Source organism: Falco cherrug, chromosome 5, assembly GCF_023634085.1.
Source record: "Falco cherrug isolate bFalChe1 chromosome 5, bFalChe1.pri, whole genome shotgun sequence".
NCBI classification, from domain to species: domain Eukaryota; kingdom Metazoa; phylum Chordata; class Aves; order Falconiformes; family Falconidae; genus Falco; species Falco cherrug.
The window spans coordinates 42,920,031-42,942,991 of NC_073701.1; the positions used below are offsets into that span (position 1 = coordinate 42,920,031).

General features: G+C 37.1%; 1 protein-coding gene across 13 annotated transcripts in view; it reads right to left on the reverse strand.

The window, feature by feature from the left end:
• Positions 1 to 22,961, reverse strand: part of POC1B (POC1 centriolar protein B) — a 72,269-nt gene that overhangs the window by 11,352 nt on the left and 37,956 nt on the right. For 2 of the 13 annotated variants that reach the window (XM_055710932.1, XM_055710931.1), the window contains exons 11-12: positions 8,532 to 8,756; positions 6,266 to 7,311 (exon numbers count right to left, since the gene is read on the reverse strand). The exons of 9 other annotated variants lie outside the window; for them this stretch is intronic. In XM_055710932.1, coding sequence (XP_055566907.1) covers positions 7,207 to 7,311; positions 8,532 to 8,756 — 330 coding nt within the window. In that variant the 3' untranslated portion in view covers positions 6,266 to 7,206. Of the gene's footprint in view, positions 1 to 6,265; positions 7,312 to 8,531; positions 8,757 to 22,961 lie in introns of those variants that run through there. 2 more of the 13 variants (XM_055710934.1, XM_055710933.1) reach the window with 1 other exon arrangement.

The following is a 22,961-nucleotide window of genomic DNA, read 5'->3' on the forward strand; positions in this document are numbered from 1 at the left end:
TGACTAATGTCCCTGGCTGTGTCTGCAGCGGTGGGTAGGTACCTTGGGCAGGATGTCCCGCGGCCCCAGCCCCCAGCACACGCCCTGGCTGCATCCTGGCTCTGGGCTGCGACAAGACTGGCGTGCCCACGAGCTTTTTTTTTTTTGAAATGAAATCCCTGTGCCCAGAGCCAGCAAGAAGTGCAGTGTACTTTGTGAGAGTATGCAGCTGGGGTTATCGAGGGGATGACTGCAGGGGCATCTACTCTGTCGCATGGCCAAAAGCCCAGCTTCATGTGCAGTGTTACCCACATGCTGAAAACTCCTTGGTAACTTGGAGTGGTACTATATCAGCCCTGGCTCGAATGAGGCTATCGCAACTTCTCTAATGAACCTCTCACAGTCTTTCAATAATGCAGCTATTTATAGGCTAGGTCTATACTGAATAAATTGCAGAAGCTGCACAAAAGCTCGCAGTGTTTCAGCAATGAAGCTGTAGAGAGACATCAGCACAGACCGAAACCACTCAGTATGGTTACGTACAATCAAATATTATAATCTACTATGCTTTGCCTGATTACACTCACTGCTTAACTGAAAAGTTAATGGCATCTTATTACATTTATAAAATTTCCTTGAAGTGAAAGCTGGTCTTGTGAAGTACAAGAATTTTCAAGTCTCATAATTTAAGAGCTAAGCTCTGCTTTTTCGCAAGATCAATTTTTCGGTGTAGCATCATGTAATTTTAACAGAACACCCCCAGTAATCAGTGCAGAACTTGGACATAGACAGAAACCATCGCCAACCATCTCATCTTTCTCTTTCAAGTTGCTCTTTTTAGGCTCTAGCAAACATCCTGGGTCCTGTGCTCCCATCATGTATCATAGGGTGAGAATATTAATAAAAAGAATGATTAAAAAATGTACGATGTGCTCTCATGAGGAAGAACTGCTGACAGGAGCATTTTGTCCTTCTCAGCACCCAAGCCCATTCATCTTATAGGTTTCTTTTTGACATGTGGAAGTAGCATGAAGCAGCAGGATCCTTTGTGCGTGGCTCACCTGAATCTTTCTTAAAAGAAATCAGAAAGGATTTTACTGCTTTCACCCTTCCAGACTTCTGTCTCTATGACACTTGTTCATAAAGTCCCAATAAACAGCAGACTGCTGCAAACATGCTTCACTTATGAATCTTGTAAATCTTCTGAACCTTATGAAAGAATTGACATTCAATACAGGGTTTGGAGTAAGCACTGTAAGCCTTTGACTTCCACCGCTGTGGCCAGAAAAGGCTTCAGCAACACACTCTAGCACAGAGAGTGTCAGTTCCTGCTACTTTCTCCTAAGATTTTATCTTTCTAAAAGGAGCAGGGATTTCCTCTGGGGATAGGAGGAAGAAAAAAACTTGAGACAGAGGTACTTTTTCATTACAATACAAAGCACAGAAGGATGAAAAAGAGAGCTAATGGCTGTCTTCTCTTACGGCAATTGCTTCCCCTTTAGCAGCTTTGAAGACAAATTGGATCCCTCTGTTTTATCCAGGTCTGTAAGGGCAGAGGCCATAAAGGGACTCACAAGCCTGACTGCTACTCTGAGCTGCAGAATCCTGTATTTAGATGGTACTGAGACCCTCAGCATTTCTTCTCAGCCCACTCCTGCCTCTGCAAGTGCACTGAGCCCACAGATGTCCGGGTCCCTGTTGCAGGTGTGGGGAAACCTCATGAGCCCAGTTGCCAGCAGCCTCAGTAACCCTGTTAATGCCAAAGCTCCTGGGGGATTCCTGAACTAGATGTTCCTGTGCTGGTCTAGACCATCGCTGCTTGCCAGCCGCCTGACTTTTAGATTCAGCCCTCCTCAGGTGAGGGAGTGACTTGAAGGATGAGGTTACGTTAGGCACATGGATCCAAACTGAAGTTCCTGCTCCAGCAGACTCATATGAGCAGCCTAGAAGTTTCCAGAGACCCTTGGATCAAACTACTAAACTATCAAACAGCAGCTCTTCTGACCCTAACACTCCCAGATATTTTTTTCCACTTGTTTTATTCATTTTTGCTTTTAAAGACAGGGAAAACAAAGCGAGGCAAAGTGAAGACCTCAATCTGATTGTGTAGCTTCATGGCAGGAAACATGTGAGTGAAAATAAGCAATTTTCCCACTTTAAGTTGCATTTACAAATACACTGGTGGTACCTTGTCTGGAACTGCTGCCTCTCTTACAGAAGTATTTTGAAAGGGATGACACATTTTGTCTCAGGTGAAGCTCATCAGTAAAGTTCTTTAATACCAATAAATAATCAGAGACCTTATTTTCACGTTATTAAGATGTTTAACTACAATACAAAGTTATAAATATGTTCTGTAACAGGTAATAAATGCAGCTTGTCAATCACTGACTAGTTTTAGAAACTCATTTTTTTCTGCTGGATTTAAAATTGCTGGTGAAATTGATGAGGAGTGTACTCAGCACATCCCTTCAGCTGAGTCAATTCAAATTGCACCTGTTCTTGGATGCAAGTCATAACAAGTGCAACCCATATACATTATAAAGAAAAGGACTTGTATGCATTTTTTCCAATTAACATCTGCCTTTTGGCAAGTCATTAACCTATTTTCTCACAAAGAAACGGCTTCAATTGTGTTACGCATCTGAAGCATGCAAAAGTCCCTGAGGGGGCATTCTGACAAAAACAGATCCTAGACCCAATGTGAACATACATATTCATTAATTGTTTGGGGCAAAGAGTACAGAATTTGATTTTTACAAGTCTTACAAGGTAAACAGGTTACATAAAGCTGTGTCCCTGGAAATACATACACATTGCAGCTACTGTTGCTCAGTAGAAAACTCAGGAGTGGTCTTGTACTGTGATACGGCAATGAAAATAATTCAGCAACACTGTAATGGCTTTGTGCTGGTTTTGGCTGGAATAGAGTTAATTGTCTTCACAGTAGCTACCAAGGGGCGATATTTTGGATTTGTGCTGAAAACAGTGTTGATAATACAGGGGTGTTTTTGTCACTGCTAAGCAGCGCTTATGCAGCATCACGGCCTCTCCTGCTTCTCCCACCGCCCCGCCAGCGAGTGGCTGGGGGTGCACCAGAAACTGGGAGGGGGCACAGCCGGGAAAGCTGGCCCCAGCTGACCAAAGAGATATTCCATAACATATGATGTTATGACACCACACTCAGCAATGAAGAGCTGGGGACAGAAGCAGGAAGGGGGGACACACAACACGTTTGGAGTGATGGCATTTGTCTTCCCAAGTAACCATTATGTGTGCTGGAGCCCTGAGCTCCCGGAGATGGCTGAACCTGCCTGCCCATGGGAAGTAGCAAGTGAATTCCTTCTGTTGCTTTGCTTGCATGCGTGGCTTTTGCTTTACCTGTTAAACTGCCTTTATCTCAGCCCACAGGTTTTCTCATTTTTCACCCGTCTCTCTCCCTCACTCCACCGGGGGGGGGGGGGGGCGGAGGGAGAGAGCAAGCAGCTGCATGGGTCTTAGTTGCTGGCTGGTGTTAAACCATGACAGACTTATAGGAAGAAAAAAACCCTGTTTCGCCTAAAAATAGTACAGCATATTTATTTATGGAAACAAATATAAATAAAGGCAGGAAGTTACATTTCTTGAATCCCTCATGCTACAGGGATCTGTTCAGCTCATCCTAAAATGGCGAGGAGAACCTATTCTACCACAATTTCTCCAATCAGATTAGTTTAATAAAAATTTTAAACTATGGTTTATATTTCTCACCATAAAGATAACCAAATAATGAATTATTATCTTACACATGCAAAAACAAGAAACAACAATCCCCCAAAGACAAGGGAGTTGTTCAGATACATTTGCCTCCAGGAACATTTTCCAAAACCGTAAGTTTATAAAAAATGTTTCAACAGTAGTAAAAAGCAAATACTGAAAATTTTTGGAGAATGTAATGAGTGTTTAAAAAAAAAAAACCAAAAAAAAACCCCCAAAACACACACCAAAAACACCCAGCCTCCAAAAAATAAAAAAGAGAAAACCCAGAACCGAGTTTAGGTTGTCAGGCTGGTCCATAGAGCATAATGGACTATTGGCATAAACTGTCCCTAGTATTTGAAAACCTCTATGTTCAGATCAAAAGAAAAAGTAAAATGCCTTAAGATCCAACATTGCAACATTTAGCCATTCGGTGTCTACAATTGGGTGATAATTAGGAACCTCTAAACATGCTCCCAAAGGAAGTGCGTATTGCCATCCAAAATGAAAAACTGAGAAAAATACCTTTATTGCCTCAACATTGTGCTTTATGTATTACCCAAGATAAAAATTCCATTGAAATTCCACTAAACTTTGATGAGAGTTACAAATAAAATTTAAGACACAGGAGTAACTGGCAGCATTTCTTTCAATTTGTAAGAGCATTTTTGTTTCAAAATGTCTGCAGAAGCACATAAAATGAATTGCTGAGCTACCGCGTAACACTTTGACACATCAGAAATTTGAAGTTGGGTTCCTCCAGAGACAGTCCCCCAGTGATACTGGCAGGAGAGGTTATTCCTGCTGCTGCCTTCTCCCTCTCCCCAACAAACCTCAGGGATCTATTGCACGTCATTGAGACATTAGAGTTATTTTTTTATTATTATTAACAAGTAATTGAGCCATTTTTGCAGTAGCTGGCCTGGATGCTGGAAGCAGCCTTTCTCCAGCAGGGTGGCCTATTTACATTTTGCTGTCAGAGGGATAACTTAGCTTGAAGAAAGCAGGACTGTATGAGGTACACGGTTCAGCTTGTTTAAAACAAGCATGGGTGATTTTCAGTATTTCACTGCCACCTGCAATACAGATATACTTTTCATAATAATTTAATAAGACCCATGCAATTATTTTTTCACGTGGTGCAGAAGCACAACTAAGGCTAAACAGCAGTCATTTTCCTCTAACTCTATAAGGTAATTCAAATTAGTCAAGTCACCATTTATTTACCAGAACACAAACCCTAAAGGCTTCAGATAGTTTAACCAGCCTCTTCACGTGCTTTTAAAGGAAGTTTTTCTATTCTATAGCTTTATTTGAAATTATACAGATGAAGAGAATGAGATAACTATCCCACATCAATGCTCCTTTAAAAGAAAGATCACATTATCTGGATATGTTTCAGGAGAGCCATAACAGCTTGAGGAAAATACCTCCATCATGTTCTCTAGTTATACAGGCATCCCAAGAGCCATGCATGTTGAGTTTTGATATCAACAGACCACCTGAAAGAGTGACAGGAACGTATCTTAATCTTGGAAATGTTACGTCACTTCACCAGATTCACAAACAGCAGAGGAATAAACTGGATTAAGTAGTAAATGCTCCAGATAATAGGTACTGAAAAGGAAGAAGGACTAGTGATAGAAACTAAGGCAGAAAGGAAAATTTCAACAGATTTTATTAAAAAATATGGAAAAGAAATTTCCAGATCTTGTTGATAAATACTCCTGAAAAGCTTAACAAAACCCCCAAAACAATATAGTTTTAGACCATACATATATTCCACTTAAAGAAAACAAGAAATAAGCAAAGGATTTTAATAACTACATGTTTTTGTGTCTTCCAATGGAGCCAAGAAAAGGCAAAAACCACAAGAATATTTGCAAATGCAGAAAGCAAAGTCCACCTGACCTAAAAGACAGTATTTACATAACTATGCATTATATAGCATTAAAACAGTTGCATAATCAAAGGTCAGGCTGTTTACATTGGAATATGTAAGAATCCTTTCACAAAAAAATCTGTGGCTAGGGTGTTGCATAGAAGTAGTTGCATCTAAAATTTTTATGGGACCACTTCTTTGTGATAAAAAGTACTACATAAGACTGAACTGAAATTACATTGAGGTTATTGGTAAAATTCAGAGTTTACCAAGCAAGCGTGGTGACATCTGGCTATCTGAAGGTGATTACTATGACAGAAAATGGAAAATTGTAAAAGAAAAACTGACTACTCATTGCTTTGGCTTGAACTGCAATAGTATTTGCACAGTGAGCTTCTGTACTTAAGCTGAACTCTATTGATGTTAATGAGGTTCAGCCTGGGAAATGGGCTTTAGCTATATACAGTCAGTTACAGAATTGGATTAAAATGCTCCCCCCATTTCAAGTGTCCTATTTTTCAACATACTAAGTGTGAAGTTGCAGAAATGGATGACTACCTAGTTTTGACTGTGGATTTACAACAGGTCTTCTGCAATTGCAATTAAAAAATAATAGGTAGACATAAAGAAGCATAGACATTTTCTATTAAAAGACAAGACCTACAATTGCCTGTCTAAAAATTACATTTTTATTAGAACTAAACCAAAAGCATCATACATTTCAAGGTCTTTCTTGATTTATGGCTTCATTCATTAACTGATGGGGGACATTCCTAGCATGCAAAGCTTGAGCACCTGTAGTCCTTGGAGGATGCAAATCTTTTGTATTTATGATACAGATTTTGCATAATTTTGTTTGGTTCAAATATATTCTTCAGAAGTATGAAGCTGACTTTTATTTTTCTAAATTTGAAAAATGAATTTTGATGGGGATGAGATCAGAAGAAGTGCTCAACTTCAGTCTTGCAGCTGAATTCACACAGGTGCAATCTTATTTTCAAAGTTTAAGTGACTTCATTTTCGTATTTATAACTAAAAGTTTTTACATTGTATCTTCCTGCAATCATCGCTAAAATGTTTAGAAGATAAAGAGTTACTGTTGCTACTTATTGGTAAAATATTTGAGGGTATGTAAGGGACAAAGAAAACCTCTGGCATTTTTAGAGTTAGGGCTAATTAGGTCTTATTTAATTTAGATGCTTGAGAAATGTTGCCTTAGCACAAAGACCATTATTTTCACAATCCTTACCTGAGTTAAGAAACCTCACAGTGCACTTCCATAATAACTGCTATTCACCTAAAATACGTAATTTGTTGCTTAGTCATATTCAAAAATCTTACATTGAAATAAGAATCCTGTAATGTTCAATGAGAATTATCCTACAAACTTAGTTTTGACTGGGCTATACATTATTAAACATATAACCAGAATACCTGTTTTCTACCAATGTTTAAAAACGTGGGGGTTTTTTCTTGTCTTCAGTTTTTATTACATTGCCTTGTTAAGAAAGGTGGATTTTTTATTATAGCAAAATTCAATGAAGTAACATTTATTTTTCCTCGTGAATATATGAAACATATTCATCAATACATATTGTTTTCATCTTTTATTCTTCCTGTCTTCCCTGAAGTAACATTTTTTGCTGATTTTCTAAGCATTCTTTCAATTTATCTTCAGTCAAAGTCAGACGTTGTTCCAGGATTGAAATAGTCTGTGTGAAAAGGACGGTAATTTCAATTTGGTTTTATATTACTCACACAGTATCATAAAAGTGTACAACACAGTAACATAAGAAAAATCACCTTAAATCAACAGGAAAAAATATCCTAAAGATGACTTTTCCTTAGCTATTCCACTATTTATAACTGTATTTAAAAATAGTGGCTTTGCATCTATGGAGATTGTCTAAAGGTTTAAAATTGTTTTCACAAAATATTTTCTCTGAGAGAGAAATACATCCTTGCATATATAAATTACTCTGAAACACTATTTGAAAGCTGCATCCATATTTCAGTAGAAAAACAGCCATCACTGGTGACCCTAAATGATGTATTCCAAAATCCTAAAAGAAACTTCTAAGGCATAAAAAAAAAAAAAAAGGAAGTGAGAAAAAACCCCACTATTAAAAGGCATTCTCCAAGAGATTACCTTAATCAGAAAAGGTAGGTTTCTGGACACAGACTGGCAGTTTCTTTTTAATCCAATTTACAACACAAGTAATTTTCAACTGATGGCTTCACTCCATATTTCCCAAAACTTGTTTGAGTTAACATATTTATTGCAAAAGAGTGCAGAATAAAAACCTTAGCCACTCCCTTTTGATTTGGTTTAATGCAGATGTATTACAGACAGAGTAGTTTCTTAAAACATAGATCGGCTAAATCTGGATTACTAAAAAAGAAGTATTGAGCGTTTGCAAACAAGTGACTCAGCCACTGACTGAGACTACTAGTTTGCAGTTTCATTGACACTGGGAATTATTCCACTACGTAGATTCCTATCTAAGCCAGCCAACACCTTGAACACTAAGTCTGAAAAGGGATTTAATGGTACACTGCCAATTGACTTTGCTCATCCCCTCCTAATGCGTGACTATTCAAGCTGGAATCTGACAATGTCTGCTAAACAACTGGTTTCTGGCAAATCTATGCTGGATCCCACTATTGAAAAATGTTGAATTTTCCTCCAGAGTTAAAAATCCAACAATAATCTTTACGATTCTGTAGCTGGAAGCTTTCACTTTAGCAAACACAATACACGTGATCAATATTTACTGAAAGAAAAAAGTTGTAGAGTCACGTGACTATACAACTATTCAAAATAACCCATAGATTTTAACATTCCGATTTATGAACACAGTTCCTCAGTTTTTTGCCCATTGACTGCATTATCATTTTCTACTGCAAGTGTTATCTGTTATTGTACACTTACTAGAGTTAAAACATCCAGCTGCTCCACAATGTGCTCCAAAGCATTACCCAGGGAGGAGGAGATGCCTGTTTGCTTGTCTGCATTATACACAGCTGATTCGCTCGCATTCTCTGACTTCCTTTTTGAACTTGTTGCCAAGACAGAAGCAGAGGGATACCGCAGATCTCCACTGCTGACATCATCCTTGAATACAGAAACAGCGTTTGAAGACTCAGTTGCCTTTGTCTTCATTTAATTAGAACCATACAAGACGACAGGTAGAAAAGTGTGGCTTTTAATTTTTAAAAGTATCTATTTACACATATATGCACATACACAAGGGCCTTCAGATTTGCTTCTCGTAGCGGGTCTGATTCATAACACTTCTGACCTAAGAGAGAATTTCAGCTGTGATGGATAAGGCAATAAGAAAAAGTTCAACAGTCTTTAGGTACATTTTAGGTACATATGATGGAGGAACTACATGCTGTACTACTAGAGCTTGAACTAAGGCTTGAATTAATACTATGGCTGACGGGAGTCTTCTTCAAAAAGATAGCTCTGGTTCACAAAGGAATTCATTCACAGCAGTCATATGGATGAAAAACCCATATGTGACTAGATGATCACAAGGGTTCCTTTCAGCTTCATAGCATGAAACCTTTGTTTAGCATGAATTAACATCTTCTTTCATAATAATAATAGAAAAGTAGGTTTTAGTTGTTTATTCAGTGGCATTACATTTTGAGAAACTGATTCCCTCAGAAAAATAGCAGAAGGAAACAACAGAAAAGACTCACATAATGCAAAGCTAAGGGAGAAATAACTTGGATATACAGACATTGCTCCAGGGTAAGCGAGAGAGCAAGATCTTCCCAGTCACTTCTGGTTTTGTCTGTGATGTTCTTAATGGCACTTTTGAGTCATGAAAGGTTAAATAATCACTAATTCATCAGAAGGTCCTTCACAACAACTTTACTTGACTTATTAATGAGTTTTTAAGATTTCTTTGAAAACCTCTTACACCTTCAGATAGTTTTAGTTTATTTTTACAATAAACTGTAGCAGTCAAGTTTTATGAGCTCTAACTATATTTCCAATATCCACAACATTTAAAAAATAAAACTTTTAAATGGTTACAGTTTAATGGTTTCTCTGAAATTTATTGATAGCTAATGAAAATATCTATCAGCAATGCAAAGGAGAAATTTCAGTCTTACCTGATGTGTTTAAAATACACAATGTTTGTACCCACAACATATTGATGTTGTAAAGCCAAACAGATTTTTAAAAGAAATAGTCTTAAAATCCTTGTCAGCCATTAAAAAACAAATCTCCTAAGTCTATAAAATAATCTTGTAGGATGTAAATTGCTAGGCAGTATTAGTGGCAAACCTTTACAGGATTACCTAGGCATGTTGATGAGTTTCCATCAAAAATTATTTGTGTAGCTGACCCTGCCTTTGCATCTGGTAGGATCAGAGCCTGATGGATGAAATACTACTACTACTATGATAATGTCATAATTTTAAATATAAGCAATACTAAATCATATCAATATTATCAGAAACTTATACTGCTGCATTATCCACAATACTGTTTCTGTGTCTTCAGTGCCATCCTGCACAGTCCTGACCAACTAACATGCTCTGTCTGTGGACTCACTGTTGCTGATTCTCCAAAACCTTTTCTTCCCTTAGTGCTGGCGTTGTGCTGTCTACATCAATGAGAGAACTAAACAAGAGACAGGTTGTGTTCACCATCTATCTGGAAGGGCTTTTCTTTTTACTAGCAAAGCACAAGAGCAAAACAGAAATGCCACACACAAAGTCAGTAGAAGGCTGTGGGTCTAGGCATGGGAACGGCCAAAAGCAGAGACTGTGGTGGGGTAAGAAGTTTTCGTACCTTAGGAAGAGGAGGGCAAAGAAGAAAGTCTCACCACCCTCTCTGGGTTAAAAGCTCCATCATACACTTAAGTTCTGCCAGGACATGTCTCAGCCCCTAAGCAAGAACCCATGAAGTGCAGAGCATGGGGCTGATAGGGATAGAGAGACATACCCATGCATATACATCAGACCTTAACTTACAACACTACTAAACCACATGGAACTCTCCTAAAGGTTTGATAGTAGCATCGTGTTTGGTGATATGTCACTTTCATTTATTTCATCATGATGAAAGAAACAGATAAATAAATTAGAAGGTACCTCTAGTTCTCTTTCAGCCCTCTTTTCCGTGCTTGGTAACTGATTTATGCAAATGAACTAAGCATGTCAAGTAATAAAGGACAGATGCAAGTAATGCCGAAATCCAGTGATCTGTATTGATACTGGGATGTGTCAAAAAATAAAAATATGCTAGACATCAAACTACAGATTTCGAACATTAAACATCCAAGACTATTCCATGGAATGTTCTAATGGTTACATTTGCGTTGGACTATAGAGAACTGGCCTTCTCTGTTTAAGGCTTAAACAGCCTTAAACTCATGGCTCATAGTGCAATGCTTTGTCAGCCAGGCTGTTCCCTTTTAAAGGTATGAAACTGGAAGAAAGGGTACTCTTCCCAGCCATGCTGTTCAAGTTTTGTCACTGATCAGCAGAAAACAACTTTAGTTCAGTGGTTAGGATGCTCAGTCAGGAGCAGGTAGGTCCTGTTCCCATGAGAGACTTTGTATTTGACATATAAGGGGATGGAATGAAAAAAAACTCCATAGAGGAAAGAACTGGAACCCAGAACTTCCCCACTGCTAACTAGATGGTTAAATTACATCTTCCTTTCCAACACCATGAATTTCAATTTCTTCTCAATATAAAAATTCTGTGATGTCAACTTCAAATTATTCTAAAGAAGCGTACATTGTGATGGAGTCATTTGTTAGCACAAAATGAGAGAGAATACAAAAGGTTTGATCTTTGGACAAGGTAGGCAGAAAATGAATTTCCCATTTAATTTTATTTTGCTTTAGCTCCTTGCTCTTAAGTGTTAGAATTCCTCAAAAGAAAGCGTTCCAAGTATCTCGGAATATTCTGGCTCACAATGTATCCCACGTACTTTTAGGTGAGCATGAAGTATACAGCATTACTGCACCTTAAGACTGCCCATATCTTCCCTTTGCAGATTTTGTTGTATGAGATACCAGTAACTCAGTCCTAGAAGAGCTCAGATTCACTGTGTTATTTCTGACTTACCAAGTTTTATCTGAGGTCCTTGGGAAACAGGATTAATGGAGGCTTTTTGGCACACTTACTAAATTACAAGATGGGGAGAGTCTCAAATGCTGATTAACTTGGAAAAGATTAGGTTCAATTTGGCATTCAAGCGTTAAAGAAAAAATATTGCCATACATTAAAGAATTCCTGCTATACAACCAGTCATGCTATGAAGAACATCCTTGTATTTAACTACAACAGGAGTGTCAGAATAGACTTCTTAGTGGGACTTCTACAGACAGTGAGATTACAGAAACCTTGCTTCTGTCTGTAAATCTTGCCTGCTTGCCCAGAACCTTCCAAACCTCAACCACGATTACCTAAATTTGATAGAGAGGTAGAGGGCTCACTGATTAAGTTGCAACGAATTTCAGGAAAACTGGAGGCAGGGTAAGTCAGACACATTGCAGGAAGGACAGGTAGAACTCGAGCATTATATATTCTTCATGGCAGCAGTAAACCTGCCTGGTTATCACATGCCCTATGAAACCTAGGCAGCTGATGAAGGAAAAGTGTCAGTGAAAAACAGCAAGATGGTGCAGGAACAATTTGTAAAGCTTACGCAAATATTCTTTGTAGACACATGTATGTTTCCTCTGAAAATTTTGGCACCTTTTGCTGATTTTAATCAAGCCTCGTGAAGAGGTAGGGGTCTTAGAAGTAACTAAGTTCCTGAAAGCTTCAGGAAACCATTTGCCAGAGCTTCCTACCTGAGGTTAATGCAGCTCTACAAGTTCACAGTCCTTAGTTCTGAAGGAGAATAAGGATGTGAATTCCAAAAAGTGTGAGAAAGACCCAGGCTGGAACCCATGTCGTCCCAGACACCAGTATCAATAAGCTCATTGGAAATAAACCTAGTGTGATTTGTCTAATGTTAACAAAGCTACTTGTACTAATGTTTTGAGAAGTACATTCATTTTCTTGCTGTTTGAATGATACAAGTGATTAAATAACACAGCCAAAACAGATGTAACTGTAAACTTCAGCTGATATTCTTGCTTAAAGTCATGCTTTGCATGTTCAGTGTCCTAAGGATAAACTATGATTTCTCAAGTACTTAAAAATAATAAAAAATAGAATTAATATTCAATAGCACTCAAATTAAAAAAAACAAAACAAAACTGTCTATGATTTGAAGTATTAGGATTTAAAATTCATTTAAATTAATGGAGCAGGAGAGAAAAACCATCTGAGGTTATTAGACATTGACAAGTTCTTCTACACCCAGTTCTCTGAGGTTGGTGTTTCTCAGTTTCTTTTCAAACAAGCCTACTGTACTTCAGACTGAAAATACGGATTTCAGTTTAAGTTCCCACAAAGTGATTACACATTTTGCTATTAAAGCCAAACTAAATAGATTCTTCTAACCCAAGGAGGAAAACTGTCAATCCAGGTAAACAGAGCAAATGTTAAGCTACTAAAAAGTCTCACCATTTTTTCCTTACAGTAAATTGATCCAAAACCCGATGTATCAGACAAATAGGCTGTGAAAAATGTTTTGTGGCTCAGTAAATTGCCACCAACATTGCCAAGTCAGAGTACTGGAAAAGTCTTCTTGTAAGTTAGTGGGTTAAGCAGGAAATTGAGATTCTTCTGTCATACCACAGGGATAATGAGACACAAAAGTGCTTATATAAATAAAGCAGGGGCCTTGATGGTTGTCAAATCTGAAAGGATTAAATACAGATAAGCAAATCATTGAACTTTCAAAATTAGTAAGAGAGAAATGAAACGAGACAGTTTCAAATTTTCAACATAAGTTGTGCCAAAATGGTTGTTATTTTTATCATGTTCTGGAAATTTGTAGCGATTTTTAAATGTTGGACAGCAAATATGCTGCTGTATCCTTAAGGTGCCTGCTTTATATTTTAACCTTTCCTGGTATCTAAATTTACAATCTCCTCCAGCTCAGTGAAGGCTCCAGAACTGTTTAAATCTAATGCAAAATTCAAATGCCAAAACCTTGTTATAAAGGAGTGAGACTAGTCTCAGTAGATTTCCTTTACTTTTTGATACCGATCAGTTCACGTCCACCACTTCCATTCTCCATAATCTTTTTAATAAAAGTTCTTTTTGAAGAAACTTGTTTTATTCAATAGCCTATTTTACATAGTGTTTCAAGAACTAGATGTTCCCTTTCCTTCAAATCAGCCCCTTTCTAAAGTTCTTTAAATACTACCAATTCGTAAACAATCCTACATGTTGCCAGCAATGTAGTAAAAGTGCCTCATAATTTAAAAAATCCCAAACTATTCTGAGAGACTTCAGAGCTATAGCTTATTCTGAGAAAATAAATTTGAATAAGCCAATCAATTTTAAATTGTTACTTCTGAGCAAAGCTAAAAAGAAAATTAAAATGTATACAGTGTTCACAGCCTGTTAGTAATAAAATGGACTTACATTTGCGCAACTTGATAGGAGTTACAAAGAAGGAGAAGGAACAGATTTAATAAATCAATAGGAAGCTATTACCATGACATTACCAAGCGGATGTTCAGTAGAAAATTAAATTTAGCTTATAAATGATGTCACAAACAGCAAACCATAATTGCTCATCTTAGTTTTCTGTCAAGCAAAATAACCAAAACTCTGTGGGTGGTACCTAACCAATTTGTGAAAAATCCTTACACATAACCTTATCACCTCTGCCTATTCCCAAATGTTTTCCCATTAAATATTCACAGATCAGATAGAAACAAACACTGTATCCCAGCGTCCCTTCGCTTCATGATGTATAAGGATAGAATCTGAGCAAAATGCATCCATATATAAAGATGCCCCAGTAGTTTTATTTATAGAGGAAAAAAAAATCCCTCAAGGAAAAAAATATGAAAACACACAAGTCTTTTTCACTTGATCATTAGCCTTCAATCTTCTAAGAGTTTCAAATTCAGAAAATATAGACAACAGCTTCCAAATGAATATCTTAATGATCTTATAATTAAGATGGGCTTATATGAAAAAGTGACATTGTTAAGCTTTCTAATGAGTCACAAAAATTGGCATGGTCTGCTTTTTAAAAATAATCCTTTAAATTTTGAACACATGGTACGTTTGCCTACTAATACTAAAACATTTCTGATACTGTGATTAAAACAACTACACACAATTAGTCATAAGTAGGGCATTAAGCTGAAGCAGACCAAAGAGCAAATGCATAACAGAGTAGTCTCCCACCTTACCAGACCTTGATTTCCTGTGTTTTTTGGTTATTCAAAATCATCGGAGGTTTCTCAGGAGAAGTAACAGTACTGTCATTATCAGTGCTTTTCCTTCCATCTTGTGAGCCTACCCTCGAATGGAAATGGTTCACTGCGCATATGCTAAATTGAACTGTTTGGGAGATGTTTTTTTCTGGTTTTTTGTTGTTTTTTTTAAGGCCATAATTATTCACAGATTACTTCTATTGCTTTGAGATAATTTTTTTTCAGTCAATAAGTGATCCACATAAAACAGAGCTCTCTGATCTATTAGGCCGACACTGAGTATGTTAAATTACAATCTGTTTTATCAGTTTCTACTGCAGAAAACTTCCCTGTAGTTTCAGCTGATGACAGCACTCTTCATTTCCTCTCCTCTCGCACGCATATGAATCAGGACAGAAAAAACCTGCCATGTGCCAAACTGCAGCTTTCTGCCCCTTGCTATCTGATGAGGTACTTCTGGTATAATTTATTTGCAAGCTTTAATCAAAGTTTTGCACTCAAGCAGCAAAATACAGATAAACTATGCAGCACACCTAAAAATAAAAGTTCTACTAAGCTTTTCTAGCTTGAACAGACTTCTTTCATAAAAAATCATAACAGAATTTCACACTTAATTCAAAGTCTTTCACGGCTTCTTACACATCTCAGTTGTCTTTAGCTCTTAAAAGAATGCCCAAGCTAAAACCCAAAATTGAAAGCACTTAATGTAAGTGCACTTCATCCAATCTGACAAGGAAACATTCAGTCTCCTCCTCTCTGACACAGGTATCATCACTGTAAGGTAGCACATCCTTCGGTACCGCCACAAGTAGTGGTATCAAGGCGCAAACACAGCTGACACACCAAGCCAGACTATGCGACTGTATTCCTTAGCAAAACAGGCATTTTCACCTAAAATGGAATAGCACTTTAAGTCCTGAAAACAACAAATTCAACCTGAAGCCAAGTTAATAGAAGTCACGAGGCCAGGATAGTACAATGAAAACTACTTGCTAATATAGTTTATTTTGTTTGTTTGTGGTTTTTTGTTGTTGTTGTTGTTTTTTTAATATCAGTACAAAATTAGCTGAAATCCTGATGCACTTACAGCTATCATCTGTTTAATCAATCAGGATTACAGCTACGATAAATTTAGCATTGCCGTGATAGCATGAAATAATAAACCCCTTCTGTTCACAGGCACATCTCAAGATATCCTGAATAGATAGTTTTACATAAAGAAATTATATCATAATTTAAAAGTGTTCTTTCACACACATAATGAGAAACTGGTTACATGGTTTTGTAATGTCAGCTTTTCCCCAGATTGCTGCTGCTGGTCTCAGAAAACACTGTAAAACAGTGCACATTCAATGCACTGTTTTGCAATTTGATTTGTACAGAATCTAATACAGAACCAAAAAATTTTGTCTATATTCCATTCATATCAAGAGAACACAGAAAAAGAATGAAAAATAAGCTTTGTTTTCTCCAAGAAATATAAAAATTAATTATATTTCCCCAATTAAAATCTCAGAGAGGTCCACAAATATTTAAGTGCATCCAGACAGAAACAAATAATATTTCTGAAATATGTTTCTAAACTCTTAGATCAGTAATACCTATGCTTTACTTAAAACCAGATAAAAATAAAAACCTGGGGGTTTTAATTTGCTCATTGATATTAATTCCTACCATCAATAGTTCTCTACACAGAGTCTGATTCAGTAAAGGGATCCGCAAACCCCAAATACCTATGCTGTGTCTCCACTGGATTTAGATAAACCTAACCCTTAAAATGAAAAACAGTACCTAAATACAGTAGTTATACAGCTTGTAAAGGAAGAAAAAACCCACAGCACCCTCAAACATTTCTAATCAAATCACTACATTTTAAGAATTTAGAGAAAACCGAGGATTTCCCGCCACAAAACAAGCAATACTGCTGAAAAGTTAATAAATAAAAAAATTAATGTCCTGAGCATGCAACATAAACTAGATAGAAATCAGCAGAGGTTCAATTTCCAAACATGAGAAATTCCTTCCCAGGAAGTCAATTCTAAATATAACACTTCAGAAAGACCACATTCAAACACTTTCATAAATTATAGAAATACTTGCACCACAGGCACTAAAAATAAAAATATGTACCGTATGGAAAAGGTAAAGGAAGGTAATAAATGATCTTCAGTATATCTTCAGCTTCAGCAAGAAGCTTTGTAAAGCTGAGGACAGATAAAGAGGAAAGCATAGAAACATCCCCACTATTTAAAATTACAGAATAAAGTAAGCAATTTTAATTTAGGCAAATTACTTTGGATTGCATGTGTGCACATCTATGGGAACATCTTATAGCTAAAATCAATGCTAAAGTTTCAAGTGATGACTTCTTTTTACCCATATAGAGGCCTAATAAAAATTGTACTACATACTCTGCTTGAGCTTCTTATCCATACTAGGGCAGAGAAAAGCTGAAGGCGGGCAGGAGGATTACTTGTAAGAGAAACTGGAAACGTAATGAAACAGACACAAGAAACAAAATAGTAACAACAAGTAAATAACCCTACATGGACAAGGCCTCCTTTCTAATACTATAAATAGAATATTCTGCTATATTTGATACTACAAATGCTAATGAATAAAACCAGAAGTAAACAAAGCCCTAGGAATTCCCTAGCATGTGGGCAAACACCCTAAACTCCAAGTAGTAGATTGTGGAGTTTCACAGAAGGCATCAAATACCTGGAGGGAAGGAGGCAGGTTTACCTCGGAGCATGACTGAGAGCACAGCATCCTCACCAGGAACACATCTACTCAGAGAAATGACAGCCATTGCCCTGGATTGCCTGCTCATGACTTCTGTCCTCTTTCTGCTACTTAAGAAACTGACTGAAAGTCTCTGTTTTAGACCTGCTAGCTAAGTAAGTGTAACTGAATTTTACAAAGAAACAATACAGTATGATGTATTGTGCAGAATCTTAAGAAAAATATTATATATATATATATATATATATAAAAAAGGGCTAGCACTTTCTTTATCTCATTCAAATGGCTGGCAAAGTCATTTAGTATGTTCATTGGTATTGTTCAAAATGAATTTACAAAGAAAAGAGATTGGTCGACAAACTCAAAAGAATTTCTCTTTCTTGAACGCATGTTTACCCCTAGGAAAACCAAACCAAAGCCATTTTTCCTAAGTTGAACTTTTAAAATTAAGCCATATACTTTACAATATGCAATTGATTTCTCTTAGATAAGTGTCACTTATACTTAACCCATTGTGGCAAAACTAATCTTGATCAAGTTATAGCATATGTAAATGAGAAGAGCTAAAGGAACACCTATCTTAAACCCCACCTCTCAATAAGAATGAACAAAAAATTACTGAAAACAAAATCCTGAAAAGACAGACTCTGCCAGGACAAGAAGGACCGAAGAATGTGATTAACCTCTTCCTAAACACTGCAGAAAGCTGAGAAGAGCTGCAGTCCCTGTGCTGCAGACTCCACAGAGCAGGGGTCTGGTGCTTCACAAGGGTGGGAGGTGACTGCGCAGGAGAACCAGTGCAGAGCTGACTACGCTGCAGAGCCTGCCTTCACACACATATACACACACTACCTTAGCAGAGACCCCTGATGTAGAATGAGCACGTAAGATCTGTCTGTCAGCCCAGATACACGTAAGTATATACTCATATACTCACACATCCACGCACAACCTTCTTTCAAAGTTACAGGCAGAATCATCATCGTCAGAAGCTCCTTTCTGTCGGCACAGCTGCACCTGTACCAATGGTTTTTGTCAGGGTAACAGTGTCAGTGCTGTGGTATGAGTTTGGGGTTTTTTGGTGGTTGGGTTTTTTTGGGGTTTTGGTGGGGTTTTTCTGGTACTTCGTACCAGCATAACTCATGTCAACAAAAGATTCTTGAATAAACAAACGTAGCTTGCCTCCTGTTAGGGAATGCTAGGAGGTACAGGATGTCCATACAAAGATTTCACACAGAAATCTTCTCTTGTTAGCTGAGACCTGGTAGCTTTGACTTCCCTTCCAAGCAGGGTTAAAACCAGGAGAGTATACCACTTGACCACCCAGTTATCAACAACACCACTGGGTTTTTACTCCTACTAAGTTAACAATCCAGCACAGCAGAGTGCAAAGTTAAATCCAACAGGGCCAGCACAAATGCTTGAAGGCTTTGCCAAAAAGCCAGATGCTAATATTGGGGGGGGGAAGAAAAAAAAAGTGCCCAGTATTCCACAGTTTGCAACTGAAATCCCGTGACTATAGCCAGGAAAAAAATATCTTGCTATGTAATAGAGGAACAGTGCTCCTCAGCATTTGACCAAGCCTTTTGTTAATAAAATGTTATACCTATAATGGATGATAAAGAAGTTTTGACAAGGACATTAAATACTTTAACAATAGGGTCACAGAAAACTCCCATAAGGATAAAATGAAGCCTCAAAATTTTCCTTGAAAAGCCGAACTTATATGCATTTGTTAGGTGTCATTTAATACCTGGAGAAAGAAGCAAAAGTCTACACTGAGCTGTTTCAGTGTTCAACGTTAGTAATAAGCTGAAGGTTTGGACAAGCTGTCCAATTTGTCCACATGAAAACAATACTCAGTGTTGCTGAGCTAAGTTCAGAGGTGGGATTTGCAAAAATTGCTTCAGCAGCACTAGCGTAACTTTGTATTTAAGTCAGTTGAGTTTTACAGTTTACTGTGATAGGAATCAAATTAGGGTACTGCAGAAACTGAGAAATTTGAGAATTGCATACAAATATCCAAGAAACATTTACTTTGGAGCGGTCTGACATGCCTGTTACACTCTTGAAAAATCATTTATTTTAATTAGTGTTCTATTACAAACTTCTGTCAAAATACACACATTATTCAGCACCAATTAAATGCTAAATGTGTTGGTACAGAAGACTGGTAGGTAGATAGGTTCTCCTTGGCTGTATTAAAAAAGGAATTCAACAACTATAAAAATTACAGTTAAAGCATTAAGGTTGCCAATAATAGGTTTATTTTGAAATGCTGCATAATTTTCTCCCACTGTTGGGTTGTGACAGTTGGAACTTTGAGGAAACTAAAATAAACACCTTACTGATTTAAGAATATGTTCTGCAGTTCTGCCAGTTCATTAAAATCAGAATTCAATTAAAAAAACCCCAAACCTCTCTGTGGTAAGCTGAGAGAGTGGGTTTCATTGCTCAAGCAATTCATTAGGTACCAGGCTTATCTTCTCCCTGTTTGACACTTGGTATTTGTATTTTAGCCAATTTCTTCCTACCTAAAGTCACAAAAATTAACAAACCATCTGAAGTGACTAACTGTCAGCACGGGATAAGCGGCAACACAACTCTGACTGAATCGGGGTGGTCATTACAGGGGGAAGGGTAGGAATGATGGCTGACTCCGTGAGTTACAATTCCAAGAACATTTGTTATTCTTACATTTCACAGGAACATACCACTAGAAAAGATCTTGACAACTGAATTCTGTCCTCAGGTACGAGGAGATTGCATCTACACTATTCTCATTAAATAATCCCTTACTTTGGAACTGACAACATCTCCTATGGTGAATTTCTTTTATGACTATTTATTTAATTTTAAAAAGCATAAATATGGACAATGCTTAGTTTATACAGATTATTTTCTAGTGAAGTAAAAGCACAAAACTATCCCACTTCTGCCTCAACAGATGCTCTTTGTATCACAATGGTCACATCCAAAATCCTGTTGACTTTTGTTAAAATATAGATAAATAAATTAAAAGAATAGCCAGCTAAAATGTAGGGGTTTGCTCTCCACTTCTGCAAATGATGCTGGGACAAAGCCCGCCTTTTCCTTAGTTCTTTGTGTGTGAATGTCTTACAGATTAAGATGCTGATTCACATTATTAGAGATGTGAGATGCCCATCTACATTGCAGTCAGCTTTTTCCTCCCGGCCAACCAAAAAGATGATGGGGGGAAAATAAAAATGTAGTACAAACTCCTGCCTCTCTCAGCAGCAAAATGCTGAGGCAACACCTTGAGAAAGCTCTCCCTCATGATTCTTAACAGGATTCCTTCACCACAAAGCTGCAGAGAGGCAGCTGGAGAACACAGCAGAAGGGAAGGAACATGGTCTAGTGTCCACAATTTACAGCTTCATGTTGCACATCCAGTTGCTGTCACACCTTATTACCCTTTCTAGGTACAAGAAAAAACCTCCACTTACAGTGTCCCCTGTAACAGTCCTCTGTTAGTGATGCTTACATGACCAGAAAAGCTGAGGTACAAGCCAATACACAACTCACAAGAAACAAAACCAGTGCTAACTCCTTCATTCAACAAGGTATAGCATCTTTTGCACAGAAGAGGTTCTGAAGAACAGGCTCACTGTGAATTGCCACCTCTTTCCATTTAATGTATGTAAGTAGAAAATTTTAATGTAATTTACGATTTTTTTAAAAAAATAGCATAACATCACATAGGCAGTAAAAAAAAATATAAAGAAATATCTCCTTAGAATATAAGGATATATACAAAAGACTATATATATATACACACACACACACACACACACACACACACTTCTGTATCTGTATTTTATATATACAATATATAACATTTTTCATGGATATTCTCCATGTATACATGTATATACACACACATGTAAAACACCTTACAAACTCTTACTACCTTTAGAACAAAAATAAACTAAAGCTCTGTCCCCTATAACATACAAAGTTTTAAAAATGTGTGTATATATCTATATTAGGAAAATACATGGAAAACACTAAATAAAGCGTTTACCATTTGATGATAAACATTAAATTCCACTGGTTGCAGTGTATTATTTTATTCATACATCCAACCAGGTTTAATTAATTTGTTAAACACCCATGAAATTCTTCTGCATACATTCCATATCCACTTATGTTTGCTGCTATATTATTAGCACTTGTATTAGTACTTACGGTGTCTTTGGGTTTTTTTTGGTTTTTGTTTCTTTGTTTTGAACAGCCAAACTTAAAACATTGATTAACATTAATATTCTCTACATGTTCAAAATGGGGAAAAAACATAACACAATTATATATACTAAGTCATCATTTAACTGGCTCACCTTCCTATTGCTCTAGCATACAAAGAAGTGTCTTGGGATTACATTTGTATTAGTGGCATCCAGATCAGAACCTTCACAGTCTAAAACAGTATTCAATAGATTGTTTTTACACTGTCTACACAATTTAGTATATTCTTGTATGATTGCTGTATCAAAGGCCTTACAAAAGAAAAAAATCTACATTATGAATTATTTCTTTTTGGTGTAAAGAAATATCCTTTTAATGTGACTAAACACACTGGCAGCCAAAACAGGAGCATCAGTATGTCCCACAAGCAGGATGGAAAGCCATTTGTACATGTACAAATGGAGTTGAAGCGCAGGGGTAGAGCACACTCATGTCAGTATATCTCACATCTGTTCTGGAAAACTGGTTCTCTGGTTAGATCAGGACAAAGAGAAACAGGAAATTTTTTTCTCTTCCAGCTTGCCATTTCTGTGGCGCTGAGGTCTGATGCTTTACCAAGCAACAGAACAGAAATTTTGTTAAGAATCACCATGGATTCAAATTAAAGCCCTCTTGCTCTGTAATGATGACTAAATTGCAGTCTCTCTACAACTTCACTAGTTTTAGAAAAAAACCTCCCTTATCTGTACTAGTGCTATGATCTTTTAAAACTTCTGAAAGGAAGATTACTTTGCTAGTTTATTATCACCAGCAGCAGCCTGGTGATTGCAAGAATTTACAGAGCTATGTGTCCCTGCAAGGTACAAAAGGATGTATTGTTTCCCATACTCAAATGAAAACACAGCATCACTGGTACTCCCTGTCATATATGTCCTTGAGTCTTAAGGAAAATAATTTCTAACAATAATAATGGACAATATTAACACAAATCTTTTCTAGAGATCAATCAAGTTAAGCACCTAACACATATAAAATACTTTTGCTAAGAACAGCAGCTCAGACTGAAATGTACTTGCGCTCAC